A 23,255-nucleotide genomic window follows, 5' to 3' on the forward strand; every position below is an offset into this window, starting at 1 on the left:
GAAGGGATCCTCGGCCTGGCGGAGGGCGGCCATCACGCTCCTGAAGCCTCTCCATGGCAAACGCCGACTACGGCTCTCCTTGGGTGCCCCCCAACACAGGGCAGCACAGCCCCGCGCCTGTTGTCCCTCACCCATCATGAGGGCACCATCCATCGCACTTGGGTCGCTTTTAACTCAAAAGGGCAAAGTTACGCAGGAAGGGGCTGCTCTGGAAGCAGAGACCCAAGGCAGCGTGGTTTAACCTCGTGTCACCCCGTTAGAAGGCCCGTCCTTGGTGCCATGCGGACTCGGGTGCACAGCCGCGCTCCCCCCTTGCTTTTGGGGAGCAGCCCCCGCCGGTCGGAGCGCCCCCCCCCCCGGGACGTTCCCACCATAGAAAGGGAAGGGAGCGCTATAAAGTTCCCATTATTTTTAGCGAGGAGGAAGGAAGCTCGGCGGGAGCAACGCCGCCGCAGAGGAAATGCGGGAATGCAGGCAGAGGGGAGCCGGGCTCCGGGCGGGGGGGAGCGGGGCGGCGCGCAGGTACGGGGCGGCAGGAAGCGGGGGCGGGCGGCGGGGCCGGGCCGAGGGGAGCGGGGCGGGGCGGGGCGGGGCCGGAGGGGGGTGGCCGTAAGGTGAAGGTTGTTGCCGTGGGTTCATTAAAAGACAGAGTTCAACTCCTCGCGGCCGCAGAGCGCTGCTGGGACGCTGGTTTGGCAGCGCGCGAAGGGGAAGATAAGAGCGATAGAAAATAGGAGTTCATGTATTGAAAACTCCGGGGGGAGAGGCGGCGGTCGCTTAAAAGCGCACTCCGAGGAGCGGGACAGGAGCGGCGAGGCGAGGGCAGGCTGCGCGCTCCCGAGGCCCGCCGAGGAGGAGGACGATGCTGAGCGCGGTGGCCGTGCTGCTGGCAGCGCTCTGCTTCCACGCTGCCGTCCCGGTGAGCGGCGGGCGGGCGGGCGGGAGGAGCGGCGCACGTGGGCGGCGGGGATCCGGGAGGCGCGGGTTCGGATCCTCGCGGGTTCGGCTCCTTGCGTCGGCGGGGTTAGCGCGGGGGGAGCGGCTCCCGTGGCCTTTTGTGCTCCGGGAATCTTAATTCAAACCAGACCCGCTGCTGCCGCTCGCGACCTGCTGGCGGCCCCGCCCCAGTGCGAGGCAGCGAGCGCGCCGCGTCTCGGGAAGCGGGGAGAGCCGGAGCGCGGCCCCCGCGTGCGGTCCTTTGTGAGCGGGGCAGGCTGCGCCCGGGGCTTCTGTGCCTTACGTAGAGCTCCCGGAGCCCGGCTCGGCGCTTCCCCGAAGCGTGCGCCGTCCCGGCCGCCCCGTCAGCCCCTCTTTCTCTGCCGGAGAGCTCCTCCCAGCTCCGGGAGTGCTGCCGGGGAGCGGCCCGGAGCCTCCATAGGGCTGAGGGCAGCGTGTCAGACCGGCAGCCAGGCTTCCGTGCAACTGCAGCCGCCAGATGTCATCCACGAACAGAGGATGGCTCTGCCTTTCCCCGGCAGCGTGGCACTTGTTGCGGCTCCCGGTCTCCGTGTGGGGCATCGCTTGTGGGGTCTTCTGCCCCTCGGGGGAGGTTAGGAAGGGAAAGGACACGAGAAAGGACGAGGGGAAATGGTTTCAAGCGAATAGAGGCTGAATGCAAGGAAAAAGTTTTTACAGTAAGAGCAGGGGAGCAGTGGCACAGGTTGCCCAGAGGTGGCGGATGTCCTGTCCCTGGGGACACTGAAGGTCAGGCTGGATGGGGCTCTGAGCTGGAGCTGTAGGTGTCTCTGTTCACTGCAGGGGAGTTGGACCAGGTGACCATTAAGCGTCCCTTCCAACTCAATACTGTAATTTGGAAGTGCTTTGGAGATGCTCTCCAGCAGTGGTTGGGTAAGGTGTGGCGGAACATCAGGACCTGAGCTGAGCCCAGTACCTGCAGCTCTGCTGTGCTGCCCTGCCTGAATGCTGCCTGTAGGTCAGGATGTCTGGTCCTCGTGGTGGTCAGTGGTCAGGCTGTGAGGTGGCTAAAAATGACGGGCGTGTGAGTGTAGGCGCCTTGTGTTGTGGGAGAGGGCCTCACTCACTGCTTCTGAGTGAGTGTTTTAAGAAATAAAGTGGAAAACCTGCAGTTTATGTGGCCTCTGGAGTGGATTTGGGTAAAATTACCCTATGATAAATGTTTCTTATTAGGCATAATATAGGCATGAGGCGAACACTCATATGGAGTTTTCCAGTGTGTGGGAGATGCTGGATGATGCTTCAAGTTGAGGGGTGTCTGGCGTGAGCACGGAGTAAAAGTCCTTGGGTGCTCAGCAGTGACTCAGCATCACTGCTTCCATCCTGGGGATCACGTGGCTGACTTCCCATGTTGAAATGTCAGTGAAGAAGCTGCCTTTCCCACCAGTCTGGAGTCATAGTGGCAGAAGGACTCAGTGTTGGGCATGGGAAGCAGGGTGACCTGGGCTGGTCTTTTGCTGGGTTGCATTCTTACGGGTCTGCCTGGCTCTTGGTGGTCTGCCTCTGGCATGTCACTTGGCCTTGGCTATTGCTCTGGGGCTTTGCTAAGCAGCCAGGACAAGAAAGGAGCCAAACAGCAGTTTTCTTTCTGGCTGCTCTTACATGCAGGAATAATAAGGGGGTTCCTACTATGTCCTCAAGATGACACTGTCTTGCTCAAACATCCTGTATTACATTCAGTTCCCTCTTTGGAACAACAGGAGCACTGCTTTTCTTGAAATAAGAAGGTTGACCCATCCTAATGGGTTTGCCTGTTTATTCTCTCATGGGAGACTCCTTTAGGATGTAGTCTTGTTGGGAATCCAGCCAAGCTGGGGTGCATGACCTGCTGCAGGACAGTGGATAACCCAGCCTGTGCCTTGAGGAAGACACAGTTTGGATTGTTCCAGCAGGTGTAGATGTGCACTGTTGGTTAACGCAAGCTTAGCAGAGCAGGCAGAACTTTTTTTCCAGGAGTGATGTCATTCCTATCTGAACATAAGCTAATTAGAAGAAATGAGGTAGCCCAGCTCGCTTATTAAACATGTAGGCAGCAGATGAGAAGGAAACACTTTCTTCTGCAGGAATACACACAGAGCAGCGTCACATAATTTATCAAGTGCTGTAAACAGTGCTTGCTTGTGTGCTTGCAAGCAGTGAATGCTTGCCTGCTGGTAGCTCCCTCCCAGTAAACAGTGATTCAACTCTGACAAAGCAGAGAGCTGTAAGCTATGGTTGGTATGGGGCAGGGGGCTCCAGTGCAAGCCTTTTGTTCCAGGCTGCTCTCGGCTTTAAGTGGCTGGAAGAGCTAACATTTGTAATGGCAGCACTCTGAAACTTCTGGAAACCAAACAATCCTCTTTAACAACCTGAGACGTGTTACAGCAAGTGCTGGGAACTTGTAAGCCTTCTAAAATTGAGTGCACTAACCTGAAGTGTAGGCTGCTGTTTTAGCAGCAAAATTGGTCCATTTTAAGTATGTATTTTGCATTGCTAGTGTGTAGATGTCTCCAGGTGGCCTGTGTAGTAGAGCCTTGTTTGATGTGGCTCTTGTGTGTTTAAGGACCATAGCAATGCCTCTGAGGTGGATGTTCCACAACTGTGTATGCCATCGCACAGCTAGGGAGCTGGGGCTTTAGCAGGGCCAGCTGTAGGAGTAGACAGAGAAGGAATCCTCTTGGGGGAGAGATGGCCTCTTTCCTGCAGAGGTGATGCCAGTGAAGTCACTGCAGCTTGCAGTTCATGGAATCACAGAACTGTTTGGATCAAAAGGAACCTCACAGACCATTGGGTTCCAACCCCCTGCTGTGGGCATTGTTGCCAACCACTGAAATCGGGCACCAGATCAGGCTGCCCAGGGCCTCATCCAGCCCAGCCCTGAATGTCTCCAGAGGTGGGGCATCCACACCCTCTCTGAGCAGTCTGTGTCAGCACCTCAGCCGCCCTTTCAGTGAAAGATGTCTCCCTGACATCTAATTAAATTTCCTCTAAGATGTCACCTTAGACATCTCTTCAGCTATTAATACAGGACTCCAGCACAGCCAGACCCTGTCGTGCCTGCTGACACCTGGGGTGCCTCAGGTGGCACAAGCCCTCAGGACAGTGTCCACTCGGTGCTCAGGCACCTAAATGTGCATTTGTGTGTGCGAGGTAGCAAAGCTCTTATTATAATCACAGTGGTGTAATCGGTGAGCTGGAGTGGTTATTTGACCAGCCCATGTGTCTGCTTCAGGGTGAGTGGCTTGTCTGGCTTCTGTTGACTAGATCTCATTTTGACCATAAGGGAGCATGGATGCCTTTATGTCTGTATCTGAGAGCGATAAGCTGAAAGTGCTGCTCTACTCTGTGCAACTTTCCTGGTGTCCCTCTGCATAAACAAACAGGCCAGACAGGTGCTGTGGCTGTGCCAAGAGAACCAACAAAGCGGTGGGAAACATCAGCTTTCAGCTCGCTCCTGTTCTGGTGCAACTGGGTCAGTGCCCCCAAACAATGCCCTAGCCTTGCCCTGCTGGAGGCTGGAGTTGGGGACTACAGCTGGGCCCTGGATCTTGGCCTCTCCCATCTGTTCTGATGGGAGAAATGCAAGCGTAATCATGAAGGTGCAAAGAGGAAATTGTTGTGACAAGAGGCACGAGGGCTTCCGCTGAGTCTTACAGATTCATTTCTCTGTGCTGAGAAGATGCTCTGAAATGCCAAGGTCGTGTGGTTGTCCCTTTTGGAGCACTGAGGTCAGTATTCTTAACGGGTCCCTAAGTTAGAGCCAACTGGCATGCTCCATTTGAACTGCTGCTCTGCTGGGCTCCTGTTGTACTGCAGCAATGAGCTTTATCTGGCCTGGCTGAAACCTGATAGTGCACTTTCTGCTGTGAAGATGCTGGTGGAAAAGTTACTGTGCTGTGAAGCCTCACCTCAAGGCAAAATAACATTTGTTGCTCCACAAGAGTTGCTTGTAGGAGGTCCATCTGCTAATGCGGTGGTTTCCCAACCCCTTCGTTTCTCAAGCAGTGCCTGGCTGCAGCTGATGTTCTAGGTTTCGTGGAACCGGCCTGGATCCAACAGTCTGTTAGCTTGGGCTCCTTGCCATGCTCGGCTGTAATGTTTGTGTGTCACTGCTGAGACCAGTCTCACCAGTGAGGCCTGCTTCACTGAATGGGAACCAAGAGGGTTAGTGGGCTTTGGATGGAGCTGGTAATAGAACTTCCTCTTGAGTCACTGGAGCTGCAGTTACAACTGAGTCACAGAGATGTTGTAAGCTATGGCGTTCCTGCAAGGCTTCTAGTTTGAAACCTTCTTGGGGTTTTGACTCATGCATCTTGCTGCCATGCTCTCTGGCAGAACTCTCCATTGACTTTATTTTTGCCGTGTGATTCACTTTTATGTCCGTTCATTTTGTCTCCTAGTGTTTGGGGTTCTTCTGATACCTGAAAGCCCTTAAGGACCTCTTTTGCAGAATGAATCCCAGCTAAATTGAAGGCAGTGATAAAAGATGGGAACCCGCTTGCCAACCAGCTGAAAATACTCAGGCTGTCTTGTCTTGGAGACTGTGCTCCTCTCATGCTCCACCCTGTAACTTCACTGTGCTGCAATGGCAGTGTCCTCAGCCTCTGATGGAGCAAAGGCTGATATGTTGATGCTTGGCTGCAGGCAGTGCTGGGCACAGTGGCACCCAAGCAGCTCTCTGCAGGGTACAGCCGGTTCATGCAACAGCTCCTCTGGGTGCCCTGGCTCCATCAGCTGAACTCATATGTGCCATGCTACAGTGGGTTGCTCCTTTGTCTGCCTGCGCCACGTGATCTGGGGCTGATTGCCTCTTAATTGAAAGGCAACTTGAACTCTGCTCCAGTTGTAAGGAGCCATCAAGAAACGCTTCCTGGGCAGCAACTGCAGACCACGGCTGTCCCACGTGGAACACAGAAAAGCTTTACTAATTACTTTCTAATGGTGGTGGTACACGGTCAGCAGCTCCATCCAGCCATTTGCATCTAGGGGTTACTAGGGGAGCAGACTGCATATTGAAGCCAGAGGTAGGCAGAGGAAAGTGGAGTCAGGCTGCCATCTGGAGAGCAAGCAGTGATTAGTGTAACTGGTTCCAGATGAGAGCTGTTGTGAAGCCCTGTGTCCTGGCAGTACTGCTGTGGCTGTGTTGGTGAGAGCCTTTGTCTGCTCTCTTGGGTCAGCTAGCAGCTCCAGTGTTGTAGGAAGAGATTACCTGGCTCTTTCCTGTCCCAAAACAGGAAATGATGCCTGTTGGTACACTTCTGAGGCTAACAGGGGGTAGAGGTGTACATACACATACAGGTTACTCTGTCTTGTGCAGTTTGTTGACCAGCTGACAGCAGGATGTGTAGGCTGTAGCCCTGACCCCAGGATAGGTGGTGTGGGAGGCTTGTGTGCTTGTGCTCTGCACTCCTACAGGAGCTCAGGGCATCCTGTGTCTAACAAAGCAAGCAGAAGAGAAGCCCTATTATCCCACTGACCAGCTAATAGGCACTTTCTTTAGTGACAGAGCCCAGGCTGTCTTTGGTCATGTGGTTGAGAGGTAAGAGGAGTAAAAGTTCAAACCAAAGGAACCACAGACTTTGCTTGAATTAATATCAGACGCAAACAGTAACATGGTATTTTTCCAGTGCTCAGCTGTACTCTGTGCTAATGAAACTGCAGTGGAGCCTCTCGCCTGGCAGATTTGATGGCCGAATGAGACTTACCCACCCTGCTGGCTCTGCCATGTTGCAGGTAGCACCTGCGTGCAGTGGAAGAGTGGTAGGTAGTGAGGCTTGCACCGAAACTTGCCTAACAGCCTGCAGCTAGACAGCGTTGACTTCTAAATCTCTTTCGGTCCTAATGGAGGAATCATCTAGATTGTGACTACTTTCCCATCAGCGAACAAAGCACCTAACTAACAAAGGAGGCTGACTCTGGCATGTCTGGGCAGTGGCAAAGGAGTGCTCTGCTATCGGGCACTTACATCAACTGACTCATGGCCCCAAACAGGGAAGCTGCAAGCTTAATCCTCCAGTGGCATCAGTTCTGCTCTGAAGCATCTTTAAATAACTTGTAAAAAGTTCCTTGGCTTGCTTCTGTAGCTGGAAAATGGTGGGGAGCTTCTTAGTACAGAAGCTGGGAGATGTGATAATGAGTAATATGAAGTCTGAGCTATCATAGCCAGAAAGCACTGAATGCTCAGCACCACCCCCTCCTGTCCCAGCATGCAGCCGAAGGGAGAAGTGGGGGTAGGGGGAAGTGACTCCATGTTATACTGGTTCCTGTAAGTTAAATGGGCCAGAAGCTACTCTGTCCCATAGCCAACTTAAGTTCCAGATCACAGAGCAAACCTTATTTATTTTTTCACCTATCCCATAGCAACACCCCGTGTTCCCTTCTGCATCCAGGTTGCCTGCTGGGGAGTGTTCCCATGCATCATCTGGGGGCACACCAGTTGGCAAGGCTTGAAACTGTGCCTGAGATCCACCTAATAATTTGATGGTATAGATTGCGTTCCAGTGCCTGGGGATGTTCACTTATGTTGTTTAATTTAGGAGTATGCATGTAGCCAGAGGGTCTCTGGCAACAGGCCCAGAATATTAGGAAATTGTGAAAACTGCAGTATACAGTAAAAGGAAAAAAAACAACAAAAAAAAGCCCTTAGTAGGATATGATGACTCTCTCATTGAATGCTGACCCTTTTAGGGTGTATCAGGATAAGCAGCAAAAGGTGCTGGAGAAATTCTGTGCAGTCAGTCCTGACACCCGTAAGGTGAATAATACAAACCTGTAACGGCAAAGCATTCAGTGTAGTAGTGAAGGTGTTGGTAGTACCCAGCCTGCAGTTTTGGAGTTAGCCCATAAGGCTGTCCTGGAGTCCTTTATGCTCGGCTTTCTTTAGAGGTCTGTTGTGCCGACTAGAGCTTGTAGTCATTGAGTAGACCTAGAACTGTATTTCTCTACAAAGCATCTTTAAGGTACTGCTGTTTGAACAGTGTTTTCATAGAATGCATTGGCTTGGGTTGGAAGGGACCTCAAGGATCATCAAGCTCCAAACCCCAGCAGCAGGCAGAGCCACTGACCTCTGTATCTAATATTAGACCAAGCCTGTTACTCAGCATCTAACTGTTCTGTCGGTGTTGCTTGTCAGAAGCTTGTCTGACCTATGGGCTGTTGTGCTAAGACTAACTTGATACTGAATGCTTTGCACTCGTCCGCTCTATAGGTACAACACTGAGCAGTTTGAATGAGCTACTCTGGATCAGAGTCGATTTGTTTAACGTCAATCCACATGGTGTTTACTCAAGAAATGCCTAATGTCCTTTCTGTAGGCAGTGAAAGTATGGGTGATTGGTGCGCAACTGCAGCAGCAGGTTTACTACGACTATTTCTGAAGGGAGGATTTCATTCAAAGCTTCAGCTTTGAAATGATACTCGAACACCCTCGTGATTCAGTTTGGAAATACACCAGCCAGCTTCCATAATCTCCTATAGGCATTGCATAACTTAACTGTGAACGGGGCAGTGGTGACTGCTGTCAGACCTTGGTCTTAACCAGCAGGATTGACAGTGCATCTGTAAACCTGAATGCAGAAGCCCTGGTGCTGGGAGTGTGATCTCAGCACCATTTATGTGGGCACATCTTTCTGCATGCTCCAGTGGTTGTGGGAGTGTGTGTTTCTCATAGGAAATGTGTCCAGTTTGACCAGTGTTCTACATCAGAATAATTTGCTGAAATGTGGTCCAGCTTGTGCCCAAAGACCATCTAACTTACTGCTCTTGATTCCAAGGAAGTTGGTAATACCTGAAATACTGGCAGCTCTGTTTTCCTTTGCCACAGAGCACTTGGGAACTGCTGAGGCTATGTGGAAGGAAGGGGTGAAGCTGGAAGTGCCTCTTTAAAAGGACTTTTGGAATTGGAGAAGGGAGGTTTTCTCAACCTGAGGTGTGACTGCTGTATCTGGTGATGTTCAGTCCTTTTGTGCATGGCTTAGTCATGCTAATGCAACTGCAGCTGTTCGCTAGGGAGGGCGTCTGCATTCTCAACGGGCTATGCTTAGTCAATGCTGTGAGATGCTGTGGATAAAACAGGCCTTGTGGCATGACTCATGAATGTAATGGAAGATGCAGTGTCTTCGCATCCATGCTGGTTTTCTTAAAGCTGGAAATGGTGGGGTGTAGAAGTAAATGCAAGCTTGCAGTTGCATTCATTCTTGCCTCGTATCTTCTTTCTGCCTCCAACAGTTGTTATTCCTAACTGTATGTTAACTTCCCTTCGTAAGGTGAACAGATCATTATTCCCTCTCAGAATACCATGTAGCATGGTTTTGGTGTCTCCTCTGACTTACGGGAATGCGTCTCTTCAGGTCAGGGCACTGGTGCAGTTGTGGCCCTGCTCATGCTGACGCAAAAGAATAGAGTTCATTTGAGATGGGTAGCAGTTCCACCAGCCAAGTTGTGTGGCATCTGTTCCCCAGGAAATAGGCTTCCCAGAGACCAGGGCACACGCATATTTTCCTGGTGCTGCTGAGAGGCAGTGTGCCACCAGCCTACTTTGAGAAGCTGTAGAGCGTGTCGTGCTTTCCTACAGACATTGTCCAGTTTCTGAGCTGGAACTTCCTGGGCTGAATGACTGATCACAGGAGAAGTGCTCCTGTCCTTTATCTTGTCCTTACACTGGATTCTCTCCAGTATGCCCATGTCTATCTCGTATGGAGGGGCCCAAAATTGGACCTAACCATTACCAATGCTGAGTGAGTAGAGAGGAAGAACCACCTCTCTTGACCTGCTGGCAATAGTTTGCCTAATGCAGCCAAGATGTAGTCTAAAACTGGGTTTGAGATAAGAGCTGCAACAAATTGATTTGCTTTGCTGGGACTTCAGTGATGGTCTGTAACACGGGAAGTGTGGACAGCTGGAGATGGTGCAAGGAGAGGAATTTGTGCCCAGCTGCAAACCACATTGTTTATGGCAGTATTGGTGAGCACGTGGATGGGCACAGGGACTGGTTTTGCTAGGTCTGCTTTAGAGACCTAAGGTTAACGTGTATGTATGTGTTAGAGGTAGCACTGCAAAGATAAGTCTCCATTTAAGTGGCTGCCAATGTCATGTGTCTGGTCTTTGCAGCAACTAGGCATGTTGGGATGTACGGTAACCAGAGGGCACATGGCTATGCTGCTGCAAGGGGGTGAAAATGTGTCAGGAGCTGTAGCTCTTGTCACTTTCAGTTGTTGTACGGGAGGGTCATGCTTGCCTGTGCTGTGTGCATGGGTAGTGGTTTTGAGATTCTGAAGTCCTCATTGGAAGGCATTGTAGTTCATAGAATGTGACCTGCAGTATAGACTTGCCTTTCAGTCTGTATTGCTCAGGGTTTCTGGGACTGGCAGCCCACCACTGGCTTTGGGTGGAAGTAGGCCAATCTGCGTCAGTGCTTTTCCAATCCAGTAAGTGAACAGGCTGTTGGCTGCAAAACTCAACCTTTGCTGCTAGTTCTTGTACACCACAAACTAAGAAATGCTGGTGACCTTAAATGGAAGGATTTGAAGACAAGTTAGATAAGTCCAGGTGTCAGCTATTGCACCTTGCTGCTCATCTCTCAGACCAGCTGAAACTGTAAGTCATTCCCCAGGATGAACTGATGCTGTCAGCTGCTGGGCCTTTTTTTGCTACATCTGCTAGGTGCAGCTCTTCAGGATTTTGCATTGACTGTGGCTCTCTTGTACTATCTGAAGAAACATATGACTGAACTATCAAGTATGTTAAAGAGCTGTAGCAAAGGCTTCTTAAAGAAGAGCAGTTCTAGCACAAGACTGAACTGACTGCTTCTCATGAGATTAAGGGGAAAGAGCTTCTCTGCATCTTCCAAACAGGCTGCCTTGGATGTGGGAAGTGAGGTACTGAGCTCTGATTGTGACTACTTGGGCTATATTGTGACAGGCCACACCTGCCACTGGTGCAGTTAAACTGGGTGCTAGTTTGTAGGCATGTTGAGATCCAGTCGTTGGCTTGAACTGTATTGCTTGGCTGTACAGAACAGGTCGACATGAGTAAAAGCAGTGTGTATTAACTCTCCGGTTTGATACATCCAGGTGAGAGAGCAGGAGCACAGACTTGTTTCTCTGTGTTGTTGAAGGACCCGCTGAACTTGTAGAAGAATTGGCTGAGAGATGGTTGGGAGGCAGCTCAGCTGTGTCAGAACTGAGTCTTAAGAACAAACCTTACCCATACCAAACAAAGGAACTCTCCAGAACAGAAGTCTTCTCTCCAGAAGAGAAGCAACCTCTCTGCTTGCTCCCTTTTATATAAGCCTGTGCGGTCCTTTGAGTCAGCCTCTGCTGTGCATGCTGCCTGCAGTCTGAGGGTGGTGATGCACATTTCCATAATGCACAGCTGCAGCAGGGTATTTCATGGCCCCTCTGCCTCAGGGTGCTGAGTGTGTGTCAGCATCCCAGGAACCCGGGCTGTGATGCTGTAGGAGCTGCTGCAGCAGCCCTGGCTGCCGTGCTGTGCCAAGACAAACACTCTGTGCATTCATGCGCTGAGCAGAGAACTGGTCTTGCTGGAAAATTATTTGCATGACAGTGTTGGTTTTCTTTGTTGTTTTTTTTTCTTCTTTAACCAGACCAGTTCCCTGATCTGGGTCACCACAAGACTGCATGAATACGGGGGACGGTCCAGGGAGTGACTCCTTGTGCAGGAGGCGGTGGGGTGAACTGCAGTTGAAAGGGTTGTGCTGCAGAATGTGAAACCCAAGCTGACGGTGACAAGCTGGCTCATTTTCACTCTTGGCATGTTGATTGCTGGGTTTTGGCCCTACTTAATTACAAAAGTTGCCCTGTCACAGTAAGGAGGAGATGTAATGGTGGTTGGGCAACAGTGTGGTAGCAAGCAGGTGAGGCACTGCAGCTAATAGAGCTGTAGCTGCAGTGCATATGTAATAGATATATGGAGAGTGTTTGAGCCCTGGAACGGCTCCCCTGGCAGTGGGCTCTGAGCTGCCAAAGTTTGGGGAGCATCTGGACACTGCTCTCACAGACAGGGTCTGGATTTTGGGTGGTCCTGTGTGGAGCCAGGAGTTGGACTCGGTGATCCTGTGGGCCTGTTCCTATGGGATGTTCTGTGATTCCGTGCAGTCTGTGGGCTGCTTGGGGAACAGTCTGTAGCTGGCTTTCTGCTGCTAGCCTGCTTCTTTGGCACCTCTGAGATGAGAACTATTTCACTAACCTGCAGTGTCACCAGGCTGCTTATCCTGAGCTGGGGAATGACAGGAGGAACATCTGGAAGAGCTGCTAGCTGAGATGTAGCCGTGCTGCTGTTGGCTTCTAACGAGTCAGATGTGCACACCAGTGTCGCTTCAGACTTGTCACATAAAGAGCATCAGTTCTATTTCAGCAACCCCAAAATTTAAGTCTGTCCATTAAAATGAAGGGTACACGTGGCTGACAGTGCTAGCAGGCTGCGGGAGGAGGATATTGGTGAGGTTGGTGGTGGTTCTGCCTTCTTTTTGCTGAACAGCCGAGGTTGTCTGAAGACTCTGGAGAGCTGGGACTGGAGTTAATCATGTGTGGGTTATTAACTGCAGAATATCAAGGTTTAACAAAGCTAAAGTTTCTTTCAGCAGGAGGTTTTATCTTCCCACGCACTAATATAAATATTTTGAGGCCAGAAGCTCTTCAGGCTGCCCTGCCTCAGATAGCAGAGCTAGCCCTCCTAACAGAATTGTCCTTCAATATGTAGAAAAAGATCAAAGAGACCTTTTCACGTGGGTTTATTTTAGGGCTGCTCAAATCCCTGTGTAAGTCTGCAGCGTAATATGTGGTAGGCAAATTAGAAAGCAAATACTTATTAGTGTAAATCTCTTCAAACAGCATGGCAGGCTGTTGGTTTTGCTTCCCATAATGCTGGCAGAATCTTGCAGGGTGCTCAGGGAGGTGTTTGAGCTGGAAGAGCTCATTCCTTCTCAGCTCAGTGAGGAGGATTTACGACTCAGAGAAACAAATGTGCAAATTTAACAGCATTATTCAGGTAATGGAGGATTTCAGGTGTTTTTGACGCTGCTGTAATTGGCTGATCACTAACTAGGATTAATATAAGTGGGATACAAATCACCCCTAATCTAGTTCAGGGCTTGTAGCAGCTTGTGGCAAAGCCAGTGGTTTTGCTTACCTCAAAGAGCAGTTTGAAATGTGCTGCTTCCTTTTACATACACCCCGACTTGAAATTAAAGAAATGTGGCTCCCAGTTTGGGTGGGGTGAGATCAACTAATAAACTATAAATCTTCCCTGCATCGTGAGACAGTGCTTGAGATAGATCCCTGCTTGAGCAGGGACTGAGGAGGATTCTTGGGTAGAGATTGGGAGCAAGATGAAGACTGAAGAATGGGTAGAAATGATGCTTTAAATTTTTTTCTTTCCAAGTCTGGTGTGTGTCAGACTTCTGGAGCCAATAATATTGCTAATGAATTGTGAAAGTTCTTGATTAAATTGAAGATGCCACCGAGCAGCTTTCTGGTTGTCCCAGCAGAACTGAATAGCTATTGTTGTGTAACAATACAGCCCTCAGTGAGAGCAGAAACCAACGGCTTCCCGAGGGTTTCCCCTAGACGGGCTGCTTGAGACTTGAGGAAGTGCTTAATAGGCACTGCTCAGCACTATCAGAAGTGCTGGTAAAATGCTTATCTGTCGTGTTATGCAACTGAGATCCTTGAGAGCAGCCCTGCAGAGAAGGACCTGGGGGTCTTCATGGATGAAAAACTGAACATGAGCCAGCAGTGTGCCTTTGCAGCTCAAAAAGCAAATGGTATCCTGGGCTCCATCAAAAGAGGGGTGGCCAGCAGGGACAGGGAGGTGATTGTCCCTCTCTGCTCTGCTCTTGTGAGGCCCCATCTGGAGTACTGCGTCCAGGTCTGGAGCCCCCAGTACAAAAAAGACAGGGAGCTGTTGGAGAGGGTCCAGAGAGCCACAAAGATGATCAGAGGACTGGAGCACCTCCCCTATGAAGACAGGCTGAGGGAGCTGGGCTTGTTCAGCCTGGAGAAAAGAAGGCTGCGGGGTGACCTCATTGCAGCCTTTCAGTACCTAAAGGGAGCCTATAAACAAACAGGAGAGAAATCAACTCTTTGAAAGGGTTGACAACTGCAGGACAAGGGGAAATGGTTTGAAGTTGAGGGAGGGAAGATTCAGGTTGGATGTCAGGGGGAAGCTCTTTACTATGAGAGTGGTGAGGTACTGGAACAGGCTGCTCAGAGAGGCTGTGGATGCCCCGTCCATCCCTGGAGGTGTTCAAGGCCAGACTGGATGGGGCCCTGGGCAGCCTGGTCTGGTATTAAATGGGGAGGTTGGTGGCCCTGCACGAAGCAGGGAGTTGGAGATTCATGATCCTTGAGGTCCCTTCCAACCCTGGCCGTTCTGTGAGATCAGTGACATCAAATCGCAAAGGGTTTTGCTGTGCTTGGCAAGTATTTCTAGTCAGTTGTATGAGATGCATTTAAAAATAATTAATTTAAAAAAAAAAAAGCTTTTGAATCATGGGGTTGATAGTTGGATGAGATGATTTTCTTCATCTCAGACCTTAATGATTCTATGATTCTATCAATTTTCTTCAAGTAAAAAACATTGTAAGTGCAATAGCAAAATCACCAAATCTTCAGCTAGAATACAAATGCCATCAGAGCTCTGTCCTTAAAGGATCCTCAGCTGTACTTAACTGTGTTCATCCAGTCTCATCAGTTATGTAGGCTGCTCTGAAAGTCATGCTTTTATTTCTGTGGAAAATACAACGGATACAAAGAGTGCAGTGACACTGGTGGATAGAGGAAATTCTCAGCTACAAAGCACTATTTTTCAACATAGTCACTGCCATAAGCTGTGCATTTTTGTTAGTGATGTACAAGAGCATGTATGCCACACTTGTAGAAATCTGCATGGCTGCCTGGAGCGTGGCTTATCTCTAACGTTCTTGTTGCCACTGCTGGAAAGCAGCACCCACTGCCTCACTATGCTCACACCACTGTTTGATCTCCAGAAATGGCATGCACTGACATTCATTGATGTCTGCTGAACGTTTTTTTTTTCTGCCTGAAGGAATTCATTTGCTCACCTTTGCTTCATCCACACTTCCATGTCAGACTCCATGCTCCAGACTGCCCCTCTGCTGCTGTCTGTCACATGGCAATAACATGTAATGGGGTATTGATGGGAAGGTTGGATCTCTGCTGCCATGCCACTGACATCCACCTCTGACCTCATGGGCCAACATAACGAAATAGCAAGCTTTACTTTCAGAGCAGCTCTTGCATAATGTGAATGGTCTGCGAGTAATTCCAGGGGTCTGAAAATTCAGCTGGGTGATGATAGAAGTGATTTCTAAAAGCACACCTGCAGTACACACAGAAGCCAGTGTGATGCAGAGTTTTCAGCAGAGCGAAGCTTTGATTTCTTTGATTTGAAGCTTTGATTTTGTAACAACTTCTATAACACAGCCTGGCAGTTCTATCTGTTCTTCACTCCTCATCCTCTTGACTAACCCAGACCTCTCCCCTTGGTGAAAGTCATTTGCAGTGAAAGGTCACGGATGGGCCTTGACCATGAGGTGTGTGTTTGTCTGAACAGCACGGTGCCTCTTCTATTTTTAATCCAAACCTGGATTAGTTCCATCTCTTCCAGTGCTGCTTTGAGTCACAGTCTTACGTTAGCCTTATGTCTGAAGTTCTTCAGCAACAGCAAATCATTACAGAAGCATGACCTTCTTGCAGTGCTTAAATTCTGTGGTGTCAGAAGGACATTGCTTTTCACACCTTCTGAAGCTACAATTCATGGAGTAAGAAGAGTAGTCTATATCGGTAAACAGATTTGCCTTGATGTTTGTGTCATGAAATTGGATGGTGTCGTGAATTACATCACTTTGTGGGCATTCCTACTGGTAAAACATGCAAGTGGTTCTGTAATGTCTCCTGAGGTTTCTTAGAAATCCTGTATAAGCTACGTCTGAAGGTTCAGATTTGGAGGGAAGTTAATGCTGATCCTAGATAAAGACTGTGGTGTCAGGTCTTAGCCTGTCTTGGTAGTCACATTCTTCAGCTAAAACCTTGGAGGAAACTGTATCCCCCTTTTGCACCCAAAGCCAAGCTGGCTGACAGAACAAAGGATTGTGATTTCTGGTGCTGATGGAACTGAAGTTGGAGAAAAACGCTCTCAGTCCCCCAGTCCGCCCCAGTTGTGTTGTTTATGAAGCCTGACTTGGCTTCTGAACTTACTGGAAAGGAAGAAAGATCAAGGGAGTGGAATTTGGGAAGCCTGGCAGTCTTTCCATGTTCTTTCAGCACCAGTAGTTCATACTCAATACTTGAAGTGCAGTGAGATCAGCTCGGGTGAGTCACTGGCCTTGGACGGAGCAGGAAAGCATACAGGAAGTACTTCTCTGACCTGGTTTCCATGGATGAGTGCATAAGCACAGAGCAGACAAGCAGGGGCAGATCTGAAAATCCAGATCAGCCCATGACGTGCAGCTGAACAAAAGATTGAAAGACAACTTAGAAGTTGTTCTAGAAGTATGCTAGAAGCCTGAAGAAAACATGTATTTTTTACCAATAGTGAAGTGGCAACCGAAGAAGGATGCTAAAAAGGCTCAATGTGTGTGTTCTTGTTCTTTTATTTTTTTGTCCTTAAATTATCTAACAGTAGTGATTGCTTTGAAGAGGTGAGGTCATGGATGTGAATGAGTTGTTGACAGGCTGCCTGCTTGTTTGTGTTCTGAGACGTCAAGCCTTTTAAACATCTAATGGGCTAGTTAACCACCTTGGGAATGAATTGTTCTATAGAAGCATCTGGAATGGGTAAGGCATAAAGGAAGGGAAAGAAAACTGTACAAACCCAATACATTAAAAAGAAATGGAGTGAATAAATACAGCCGTGTAAGTAACATAGTTGATAATGAGGAAATTCAGTTGCTTTGTCTGACATCATTCCACTGCTGAATGACTCCTTCCTAGATTGGAAACAAGCCTTGTTTCTAAACAACACTGTATTGATGCATACAGGAGTTACAGTGGGCCTGGTGCAAGGCCAGTAAGGATACCTGCTCCTACTTTTGTGTAAATGAACTCAGATTTCATGGTCCCACTAAAGCCAAAATGGGAGACAGACCTTAGTTAGATGGTGCAGTATCTGCTAGACTTGAAGACTGGGCAGGGCTGGAAATGGATGGTGAGGGCTTTTTGAGAGGAAGGGTCAGATTCTTTTCAGTGGTGCCCAGTGACAAGACAGGAGGCACAGGGCACTAACTGGAACACAGAAGTTCCTGTCTGAGCATGGGGGAAAATTCCTTACCCTGAGGGTGACAGAGCACAGGCATAGATTTCATGCTCCTTGCTTGAGCAGAGGTTGGGCCACCCAGAGATCCCTTCTCACCTCAGCCATTCTGAAATAGGGTGTGTGTTTGTGTGTGAAGATTCTGGATATGTAGTTAAATGAGGAAAGATGAAATTCAGAAGCAATGACTGGTTAGGTTGTGGTAATTCAGTGGTGGAACAAAGCAAGGGTTTGGCCTCTTCCTTTGGCACTAAGTTTGGCTGCTGGTTATTGTATTCCTTGTACAACACAGGGAGAGAGAGCTCGGGGCTGTATTCTCCTACACATAAGACTGGCTTCTATCTCAGAACTTGATATGAGTGTCCACGCTTTTTAAAAGCAAATCTCATTCCACTTCATTAAATGCTTTGGCTTCAGATAGCACAACAGCATTGGAAGGGCTCAGAAAGACAGAGAAACCAAAGTACTCTGTTTCCCCTTCCTTTCCTTCCCTTAAAAGTGATGCAGGAAATCACCAGTTGAACAGGTTGGTAGACAGCAAAGATGTGAGGAGCTGGAACTTAAAGCGGCATGGTTATGTTGTGTATGGACTGAGCATTGGCTGCTGCCAAGATGAAGCTTTCTGAACGCATTCCTTGCTTTCTACTTTCCCAAAGTAAGTGCCGCCTGTACGCAGCACAGAGAAGGGAGACAGCAAGACTGACCTTTCTGACAGTGAATAGACTGATCAGAACTGCTTTTCTGGGGCAGGAGAAGGAGTGAAGAATGTTAAGAAAATGTAGTCTGAGCAGAGAAAGTTTGTGCAACCTTCAGGAGCCCTTAGAGGACTTCACACAAACAGCACGGTTAGTTTAAGCAATTGCATCACCAACATCTTTTCCCCTTCTCTTTAAAGCAAACTACAAATCTGAACCTTCCTCCTGAAGATCTTGATTCTTCTGGTGACGACGATGATGGATTCTCAGGTTCAGGTGCAGGTGAGTAACTTGCATTTGCGCTGTCAGTTTTTTCATCCTTCCAGTGAGCCAAGGTCTGGATGAACATCGTGAACATCCTGGCTAAAAGGAGGCTGGGGGGAAGAATAATCACACATATCCCAGCATATTGGCTTTGGAACAGAAAAGGAGCCTGACCTGTTTGTCTTGTATTGCTCTAGAGACAAACAATTAGGAGAAAATGAATTGTAGGAGTATTGAAATGGAGCAGAAGCAGGTATACCATATATCCCTGCTGATACATTGCTTGCAGAAGTATGAAACTGCAGTGATTCTTCACTTGTGAGGCAGGAGACTATAAGAAGGGTGTTTGGCCTCTCTCACGAGCTGGAAGGAGATACCATTTGAGGGTGTGTGAACCTACTTGCCAGCATACATCCAGCACATACTTTATCATCAGATATGCAATTTCCTATGGGCCGTAGTTTTTTGTTTTGTTTTTTTTTTTTTTAACGTTATAAAAGGTTTTTAGGGCGGGGAAAAAGTCTGTCAGAATGATTACTTAAAGGCATGAGAGGCACCTTTTGACATTCAGTGTTGGATTGAAGTTGAGGAGATGCCAGTGAGGAAAAGGCAAGCTATTGGAAACTAAACCATGGTATCCTTCTGCTTCCCTCCAGCTACGTGCTTGTATTTTATATGGAATTGATCTGTGCCTTTCTTACTATGCTGAAAAAGGGAAGTTAGAAAAGTGAATTGCTGTTACTACAGAAATTGGCTGTGCAGGTTGAGCTTCCTCCTTTAGACCAGCATCCTGCAGATACCATCAACAGGTCTCTAAGCTGTCTGGGGATATTTTTGGTTTTGCAGGTCCCCTCCCTGATCAGTCTCTCACCTGGAGAACGGCAACAGATCCGACTAATTCCTCATTACTGGCAACACCAGGGGTTTTCAATGAAAAGCTGTTTCCTGGGATTGAGAGCCGAACTGAAAAGAAAGTAACAACTCCACCTGCAACTAGTCGTGTAGTGACAGAGGAGCCAGTTGTAGCTGTGAAGGATGAAACACCCTTGTTGGGCTCACCTGATGAGAAGCCCACAGACAATACAGTTGTAACAACGGCAAGAAGTCCTACTACTCGCTTCCCTTCGGTGCTTCATGTAATTCCTTCAGAAGCCTCAGGCACAGTCCATGAGCTCAAACCTAAAACCCCTGGCTCTGAGATGCCAGGCACTAAAGACGTGCCTGAGACCAACTCTACCACCCATCCAGAGGGGGACATCGCTGCTGCTCCCACAACAGCTCCAGGCGACCTTGCTCCTACACATGAGGAGGTTTCTGAAGATGGCTCAGGAGACCCGGTGAGGACTGGTAGCTTTGGTACCCTTTCCAGGCAGATTGCTCTGGTTGTATGTACTAAGGCTGGTTTGCTTGTTTGTTGTGCAAACAAATGATCAGTTTTATCCTTTATATTGGTGGGGGGGTTTAGAGAAGAAAAGAACCATAGCTATAGAAAGAGACGTGATGAAAAACATGAATAACCTGCTTTGTACATGCCAACAGGGAGACTTCATCTTGGTTAAAGATGAGGACTTGGTCCCTACCCAGGACTCTGAAGTGCCGGCTGACTCTGGGAGGAATGCCAAAGCAGCGGGAGCCTCGGGAATTATGGACAGAAAAGAAGTTCTTGGAGGTACCTGATATTCTGGATTTCTAGTTGGCTCTCATAGGAGCCTCCCAGGCAGCAGAAGCTGCAGCTCTACAAGTATGCCTCAGAGATGAGAGTGAAGCTTTTATGCTAGACCTCTCTGAAATGAGGGTGGTTCATGATTCTGTGTTGCTGAAAACCCTGATGGGGACAACGTATTAATCTGATAATAGCAAAGCAGTCACCACTAGTTATCTGAAATTCTAAGTTCCTTCACTCAAAAATTACTGTAAAACTGCCCTAATGCTGCTTGGGTCTATTTTCTAGAGTTCCGCACACTGTCTGGCTCTGTTGTTGGTGCTCTGCAGCATGGCCCAGTGGGAGATCTTCTTCAGTAGATTTGTAGATGAGGGTGGTGAGACATTGGAACAGGTTGCCTGGTGTGGTTGTGAATGCCCTCTCCCTGGAAGCATTCCAGGCCAGCCTGGATGGGGTTGTGAGCAACCTGGTCTGAAGGAAGGTGTCCCTGCCTATAGCAGGAGATTGGAACTGCATGATCTTAAGGTCCCTTCCAACCCACTGTATGATTCTGTTATTTACCTCATGTAGATGAGTGGGCTCTCGGCAATGGAGGAGTGACTGTTTTGGTGGGGCAAAAGGACAAATTCATATTTGCATGTAATGAATTCAGGGACCACGCTTTAAGGAACAGCCTGGAAGCACACAGTCATACCATTGTTAGCTGGCATGGCATCTGGAGTAATCTGTGTCTTTATCCCCTTCTAGGTGTTATTGCTGGAGGACTGGTTGGCTTGGTGTTCGCAGTGTTTCTAGTTGCATTTATGCTGTACAGAATGAAGAAAAAAGACGAAGGAAGCTATTCACTGGATGAACCGAAACAGTCTAACGGAGGATACCAAAAACCACACAAACAAGAAGAGTTCTATGCATAAACACTGATCTTCAGGACACTTCGTTACATCTTTCTTGGACTCTTCTCTCCCTGCACATGGACCTCTTAGTGCGCTTTGCATTGAACTTAAGCCATATGATCATTGGGTTATTTGCCCTTACCACCTTGCCGTTGGAAATTTTATAACTACAGAGTAGATCTGGATTCACTGAACGTTCCCTGCTTTCTTGCACAACTTTTTTTTTTAAACAGAAGTGGGACTGCAAGTTCCTAAACTCGCTTTGGTTTATCTTAAAGACTGCTTGGGCAGGCGATGGGGAGAAGATAAAGGAGCACTGTATGTATGAACCGTTTGATATTTAGGGAAAGGGATGGCAAGAATAAATGATTAACAGTGCTCAAATTCTCTATTGCAGGGATCCTTCCTATTTAACTCATAGATGTGTTTTTAAGTGTAACAAATGGCTGCACTGGGCAGAAGTTTGGTACACTGCAATACTCTAGCTCTTTCTAGCTGCCGTACTTGGAGCATTTAATGCCTATGAAACATCATGCTGAACATGATTGCTAGTGAAAGGAGGTGTGAGGGGAGGGGTAAGCAAATGACTTAGTGGTTTAGAATAACTTATATTTGGGAAAGATCACAATGTTATCCCATATGCTGAACCAGCTCCTATGCAGCTGGCACATATACTAAAACCAAACCAACCTAAAGACCCAAAAACTAAGTAGAGATTTCATTTTACCAGTTGCATTGGTCTGTCTCATCACCATCTTGCCTATTCTAGGCTTTGGTAAGAAATGGATTTTTCTAAGCAATCTCATCTCAGATATTCCCTCTTCTTCAGTGCTGAGTCTTCTTGGCTGCCCTGCTGTAAATACTCCAACCTGTGCTGTGTAGTTGCCAGATGACTGATGGCACGTTGTAGCACCTACCACTCTGTGCACTGCTTACAGAGTTGTCTCAGATTGTGGCCTGCCTCCTTCAGTACAGAAAACCTTGGCACAGGGGGTGAAAGGTAGAAAGCAGCATATTGTAATTTTGCAGCTAAGGAGTAGAGAAACACAGCATCTGACACAAGCCTGATGAAGGCTTAGTGTAGATGACCTTAAATATATACAAGTTGATGTGCTTGACTCTCATGACTCTGGAATGCCTCTCTTCAGGGGCTGTTCCTGCACTTTGCAGAGAAGCAACCCTTGGGATGTCAGACTAGCAAGGGTTAAGAAGCACCTCCTGAGGGAAGTCTGGATGCCTGACGCTCTTGGTGATCAATGCATTGCCAGATGGAAGGCACTGAAGCCTCACTGAGGGTTTGGAGTTCTCCAGAGCATCTCAAACCGAGCAGGAAGAGAAGTGTGGTGTTCTGCACAAGCCTTACTTCTGCTCTGCCTTCGCCTAGCTCCTCACAAGGTCAGTTGGACATCACTCAGCACAGAAGGCATGGGGGGTGGAGGAGCATTTACAGCTGATGTACGTTTTTGTGCTGGTGAGCCAGAGGGAATGACTGGAGAATACTGGAGAGCATTGCAACAGCTGGTAGAAATGTTGCACGTTAACACTAAAACTCAAAAACCTGTATAATTAAATGAAGTATAAAACACTCCTGAGCTGCTATGCAGCTAAAATCAGTGCCTTCTCTACAAGCCCAAGAAAAAACACTTTTTGATTCAAAACTCTTCTTGATGCCTAAGAAACACTTGTGCATACATGTAGCTGGCTGTTTTTAAGTAAAGCTGCGAAGTCCATTATGTCTTTTTTTTTTAACTGAATGATTTTTTTTATAGGTTAATGCAACAACCAGACGGTGTTAATTTCAGCTGTAATTCTTTGCTTTGTATAGGAATGTAGAAATGTTGTTTGATAGGTTTATCTATGAAAAGATTCTTGTAAAGCACAGGAAGATAAAATGGTAAACTTCAGTTGTACCTCAGAACCTTGCTGAGGGAAAGGAAAAACTGTATATTTTGGTAGTCTAAACTGACAGTTTGTGAAACAAACACGACATTCTGTGTTATTTAAGTGGTACAAATGAAATACAAGTTCTAACAGAAGATGCAACATTCGGATATCTGTATGCCGTGTAAAGGTATACTGCAATAAATGGCATTTTGGCAAGAATGTGTCCAGCTTGTGAGTGTTGCTCCGTATTGTGCTTCACAAAGTAGATGAGGTTTGTGAGACTTTCCATGCCTTTAAGGAATTTGAATTCTAAGTATGAAATGTGAGGTGTGGTGCTGAACATAAGGAGATTCAGCTCGGAATGGGGAAGGCTCTCCCTTGCTCTGGATGCCAGGTTGGTGGCAAGCCGCTTCACTGAGCACACACAGATAGGCTGGAGCAGAGACCAGTGTGAAAGCAGATCATACTGTGCTTTCCTGACGGGGTGGAAAAGGCTACAAGTCTTCCACAAGGCTTGCTCTTATGACCTGGCTTCTGCCTCTAGGATTTTGAGAGCAGGGAAGACTCCAGTATGGGCAATACCAACTCCTTCCTTCCGTGGAAGCGTTCCAG

At 48.2% G+C, this 23,255-nt stretch overlaps 1 protein-coding gene across 1 annotated transcript; it reads left to right on the forward strand.

Moving 5' to 3' along the window:
• The first annotated feature begins 601 nt into the window (after nucleotides 1-601).
• Nucleotides 602-22,873, forward strand: SDC1 (syndecan 1). The gene is made up of 5 exons (XM_048935080.1): nucleotides 602-919; nucleotides 18,140-18,221; nucleotides 19,050-19,540; nucleotides 19,743-19,872; nucleotides 20,614-22,873. Exons 1-5 carry the CDS (start codon nucleotides 863-865, stop codon nucleotides 20,778-20,780), a joined length of 927 nt encoding a protein of 308 aa, XP_048791037.1. The 5' UTR covers nucleotides 602-862; the 3' UTR covers nucleotides 20,781-22,873.
• The last annotated feature ends 382 nt before the right edge of the window (nucleotides 22,874-23,255 follow it).

Source organism: Lagopus muta, chromosome 2 (genome assembly GCF_023343835.1).
Source record: "Lagopus muta isolate bLagMut1 chromosome 2, bLagMut1 primary, whole genome shotgun sequence".
In the NCBI taxonomy this organism is placed as follows: domain Eukaryota; kingdom Metazoa; phylum Chordata; class Aves; order Galliformes; family Phasianidae; genus Lagopus; species Lagopus muta.